Source organism: Eimeria maxima, genomic scaffold (assembly GCF_000499605.1).
Source record: "Eimeria maxima Weybridge genomic scaffold, Emw_scaff394, whole genome shotgun sequence".
NCBI classification, from domain to species: Eukaryota; Apicomplexa; class Conoidasida; order Eucoccidiorida; family Eimeriidae; genus Eimeria; species Eimeria maxima.
The window spans coordinates 17,719-23,080 of NW_013563835.1; the positions used below are offsets into that span (position 1 = coordinate 17,719).

The following is a 5,362-nucleotide window of genomic DNA, read 5'->3' on the forward strand; positions in this document are numbered from 1 at the left end:
CCCCTCCAGCAGCAGCAGCAACAGCAACAGCAGCAGCAGCAGCACCAGCAGCAGCAGGCCAAAGCAGCACGACCCAAGCAAAAGAAGGACTCAAGACGTCCCCCTAGGAAGCCAACAACAAAGGAAGCAATGCAGGTAGACCAGCAGCCGCAGCAACAGCAGCAGCAGCAACAACAACAGCAGCAGCAGCAGCAACAGCAGCAGCAGCAGCAACAACCGCTGCAGCAGCAGCAGCCGGAGCTGCAGCAGCAGTCACAATTGGGTACGTCATCTTCACAGCAGCAGCAACAGCAGCAACAACAGCAGCAGCTGCTGCAGTCTACGGGCAACTCTCAAGGTTTAGAAGCTTCGCAGGACCAGCAGCAGCAAGAACAGCAGCAGCCGCAGCAGCAGCAGCAAGACCAGCAGGACCAGCAGCAGCAGCAGCAGGAAGACCAAACCAACCCTGCTGCTGCTGCAGCTGGTTCTCCTGTGCTGCTGAAGGATGCCGCCCCTATGGGCATCTGAGGGAGAGCTGCAGCAGCAGCAGCTGCTGCTGCAGCTGCTGCAGCATTAATAGCCGCGGCAGCCCATCAGTTTTGTTGTGGGATCTATTGGCTGTTGCTGCTGCAGCATAACAGCAGCAGCAGCAGCAGCAGCCAGGTTAGCTAGCATGACATCTGGGTAGCTAGCCAGCTAGCTACTAACAGGTCTACCTATGACGCTAGCTAGTCAGCTAGCTAGCTAGCTAGCTAGCTAGCCATGAGGCTAGCTAGCTAGCTAGCTATAAACTCAGCTAGCTATGGAGCTAGCCAAGCTATAAAGCTAATTAGCCAGCTAGCTAGGAAGCCAGTTAGCTAGCTAGCTAACTATATAAACCTAGTTAGCTAGCTAGCTAGCCAATTAGCTAGCTAGCTAGCTAGCTAGCTAGGAGGAAAGAATTCGTTAATTTTCTTTTAGTTTGATTGTTTGGGCAGTTTTAGTTTTTAATAAGATTCTTTGCAGTCTAATAAACCCTAAACCCTAAACCCTAAACCCTAATTACTGAATTGTTCCTTAATTATACATCTATAGTACATAATAACATTAATACAATTTATTAAGAAAAGAAAAAAAAAGAAAAAAACACTAATAAGGAGAATAAGAGTTTATATATAAAATAATAAACACTAATAAGAGGAATAAAAGGGAATAAATAAAGGAAAAAAAATTATATAATTATATAAGCGGGGGGAGAAAAAAAGAGAACAATTAATTATTTATTATTAATTATATTATAAATAAAAGTGAATAAAAAGGGTAAAAAAAATTATATCTTATTAAGAAGAAAAGTTTTATACACACCAACAACCCCACCATAGTAACACACTCCTCCTTCTTACTATTAGGAAAATATTATTACCAATGTTGTTACCACCAACCCCACCAACCTCACCACTATAAACACACTAACAATAATAAGAAGACATAAATAATAGGAAAATGGCACGGAAATGGGGCCAACAAGATAAGCAAGAATGGGGGGCCCCACCATAGTGGCATAGGGGGCCCCCCACTGTTGGGGGGCCCCCCACTGTTGGGGGGCCCCCCATGCCTGTAGCCTATAGTATAGGAGGGTATTATGGAGAAGAGGTTAATAGCAGCAAATGTCAGGCTGGAGGACGCGCGTTCGATTCCCCCGACCCACAGAGAGAACCCACATCGCAGCAGCAGCAGCAGCAGCATCAACAGCAGCAAGGGGCCCCCCATACGCGCTGTATGTAATAAAGGGGTACACAGAATAGGGTTTAGGGGTTAGCCAGCCCCCTAGATGGGAGGTTAAGGCGTACAGATAATATGCAGGCGGTCCAGGGTTCAATTCCTTATGAGGAGGAATCAGTGCCCAACAGTATACACATATGCTGCGGTGGGCCCCTAGGGGGCCGCAAACGGGGCAAGCAGGGGGCCCACAGGGGACCCATAGGGGGCCCCAGCCGTATGTCTGTAAGGGACATACATAGTTCGCCAAAATATCGCACGACACTGAGCGCATGCGCCTGCAGCAGCAGCAGCAGGAATGCTCGTGTCCTTGGAGGGGAGGAAGACAGGAAGCCAAGCCTGTCTGTTGCCCTACCTACCCCTACGGAGGGGCCCAGGACCGCTCATAGAAGGAGATGAAGTGCAACCGGGGCCCCCAAGACACAAGAGGGGCCCCCTCCTCCCTATACCCTCCATGGGCTACATGAACACCTACCACCAGCAATAGTATCTGGACTAGATGCTGGATTCCCAGGAGGAGATCGATTTCTCCTGCAGCGGCAGCAGCAACGGCAGGAGCAATAGAAGCAATAGCAAGAGCAGCAGCAGCAGCAGCAGCAGCAGCAGCAGCAGCAGCAACAGGATTAGCTCTAGAGGCAGAGCTGATGGCCTGCCCCCTGTATAATAATAATGCTGTGCCCCATAGGGGTCGGGGTGGCTAGATAGTTATCTAGCTAGCTAGCTAGCTAGCTGTCTTGCTAGCTGGAGAGTTGATGAAGCAGGAGCAGCAACAGCTGCAGCAGCAGGAGAGGCAGGCAGCAGCAGCAGCAGGAGTAGCAGCAGCAACAGCAGCAGCAACAGCAGCAGCAGGGATTAGCTAGCCGTCAGGCTAGGTGGCTAGCTAGCTAGCTAGCTAGTATGCCGCTAGTGCATCCCTACAGCAGCCCCTCTAGCTAGCTAGCCAGCTAGCCAGCTACTTAGCTAGCTAGCTAACTAGCAACAGCAGCTAGCTCCAGCAGCAGCTAACTGGTTAGTGGAGATGCCTCTAGGGTTTAGGGTTTAGGGTTTGGCGAGGGTTTGAGTGTTTAGGGTTAGGGTTTGTTGATGCCAACAAACCACGAACAAGTGGAGGGCGGCAAGTTAAGGGACGTGTTGCTGTTGCTGCTGTCGCTGTTGCTGCTGCTGCTGCTGTTGTTGCTGCTGCTGCTGCTGCTCTTGCTATTGCTTCTATTGCTGCTGCTGCAGCTCTAGCAGCAAGTGAGGGCACCATGTATATGCTGTACTGCTGCTGCTGCTGCTGCTAGCTACTTGCCTACCTACTGAGTTAGCTAGTTAGTTAGCTAGCTAGCTACCCTGCTAGCTAGCTAGCTAGTTAGTTAGTTAGCTAGCTAGCTAATTAGCTAGCTAGCTGCCCGTGGGGTGTCTTTATTGTTATGCTCTGTGTAATAGAAGACCCATAGTTGAGCTAAACCCTAAACCCTAAACCCTAGCACCCCGTAGTCCTCGAGGGCAAACCCTAGGCCTACTAAAACCTCGAGACTAAACCCTCGAGCTGTTGTTGCTGCCGCCTTTAGTATCTCGCTCTAGCCGCTTTGCTGCTCTCGTGCAGCAAAGCAGCAGCAGCACAGCAACAGTAGCAGCAACAGCAGCAGCAGCAGCAGCAGAAGATGTGTTACCTGCCTATAAGAAAATATTGCAGATTAAATATATTTATGAATTCATTGAACTTTAGTCAGTAACACCAGCAGGAGCAGCAACAGCAGCAGCAGCAGCAGTAGCAGCCGTAGTAGCAGCAAGTAGAAGCAGCAGCAGCAGCAGCAGCAGCAGCACAGAAGACCGGCGATCTTCTGGGGCTGGCTCTGTGTGTGCGTGGGGTGTATAAGCAGATAAGAGGTATATGGGTAGGAGCAAAGACATTAACTGATCCTTCTCTTAGGCCTATGCAGGTAATTAATTAATTAATTAATTAATTAATTAAATTAATTAATTAATTAATTAATTAATTAAATTAATTAATTTAATTATAATAATTAATTAATTTAGTTATATTAATTAATGTTATTATATTGGTTTGCTTGTTGTTTATTTACTCATTTATTTGTTTATTTATTAACTTTATTTATTTATTTATTTATTTATTCATTTCTTTATTTATTTTTTTGTTTATTTATTTTATTTACTCATTTATTTGTTTATTTATTTATTTTTTATTTTATTTTTTTTTGGTTATTCTTTTTACTATTTTCTGTGCATTTATTTATTTATTTTATTTATTTATTTATTTATTTATTTGCTTATTTATTTATTTATTTATTTATTTATTGTTTTATCTATTTATGAATTTATGTATTTGTGTGTGTATTGCTGCTGTTGTGTTCCCACTGTCTAAAGCAACCCTGCTGCTGCTGCATCTGCTGCTGCTGCATCTGCTGCTGCTGCATCTGCTGCTGCTGCTGCTGCTGCTGCATGTGTGCTGCAGCATTCAACGATGTTAAATGAAATAAATGCACAAGAGCAGCAAATCCTTCATGTTTACCGGCAGCTGCAGCAGGTAGGCTTGCGGTTGCTGCTGCTCCTGCTGCTGTTGCTGCTGCTGTTGCTGCTGCTGTTGATATTGTTGTTATTGGTACTACTTTTTACTGCTGTTGCTGTTGTTGTTGCTGCTGCTTCTACTGCTGCAGCAGGTGCTGCTGGATATCCTGTGCTGCTTCTTTAGTGCTGCTGTCTCATCCTTCTTACTTCTGCTGCTGCTGCTGCTGCTGCTGCTGCTGCTGTTGCTTCTTCTGTTGTGTGCTGCAGCGGTTGCTGCTAATACAAGAGAGACACACCATAGAGAATTCAAAGCTGCAGCTGCTGCAGCAAGCACAGAGTCTTAGTGCACATATGGAGAAGGCTGCCCTTGAGTCTGCTGCTGCTGCTGCTGTTGACGGGCAGCAGCAGCAGCAGCAAATGCAACAGCAAGTACAACAGCAGCAAGTGCTGCTCATGCAGCAGCTGCTGCGCCGTTTTGCCGGTCAAGAAGCACCACAGAATATGCAGAATCTGCTGCTGCTGCTGCAGCAACAGCAGCAGGATCGATTCGCCTGTGGGGCGGAGCAGCAGCAGCAGCAGCAACTCATGCTGCAGCGCATGCTAGCTTTGCCAGGGATGCAGCAGCAGCATCTGCTGCAGCAGCAGCAGCACATGTTCATGCAGCAGCAGCAGTTGATGATGGCACACAACATGGATCAACATCTGCAGCAGCAGCAAAAGCTTCTACAGTATCCAGCTAGGCCCCTCCAGCAGCAGCAGCAACAGCAACAGCAGCAGCAGCAGCACCAGCAGCAGCAGGCCAAAGCAGCACGACCCAAGCAAAAGAAGGACTCAAGACGTCCCCCTAGGAAGCCAACAACAAAGGAAGCAATGCAGGTAGACCAGCAGCCGCAGCAACAGCAGCAGCAGCAACAACAACAGCAGCCGCAGCAGCAACAGCAGCAGCAGCAGCAACAACAACCGCTGCAGCAGCAGCAACAACCGCTGCAGCAGCAGCAGCCGGAGCTGCAGCAGCAGTCACAATTGGGTACGTCATCTTCACAGCAGCAGCAACAACAGCAGCAGCTGCTGCAGTCTACGGGCAACTCTCAAGGTTTAGAAGCTTCGCAGGACC

At 47.9% G+C, this 5,362-nt stretch overlaps 2 protein-coding genes across 2 annotated transcripts in view; both read left to right on the plus strand.

Annotated features, from left to right (window-relative positions):
• The window catches only part of EMWEY_00031290 (hypothetical protein), a gene marked incomplete at both ends in the record, with an annotated part of 11,033 nt that extends 10,526 nt beyond the window's left edge, over positions 1-507 (plus strand). Inside the window, one exon of the mRNA XM_013478338.1 lies at positions 13-507. Within this exon, the coding sequence (XP_013333792.1) occupies positions 13-507 (495 nt within the window). The remainder of the gene's footprint in view (positions 1-12) is intronic.
• A 4,242-nt stretch (positions 508-4,749) lies between these two features.
• EMWEY_00031300 (hypothetical protein) overlaps positions 4,750-5,362 on the plus strand; it is a gene marked incomplete at both ends in the record, with an annotated part of 898 nt that continues 285 nt past the window's right edge. Inside the window, one exon of the mRNA XM_013478339.1 lies at positions 4,750-5,275. Coding sequence (XP_013333793.1) covers positions 4,750-5,275 — 526 coding nt within the window. The remainder of the gene's footprint in view (positions 5,276-5,362) is intronic.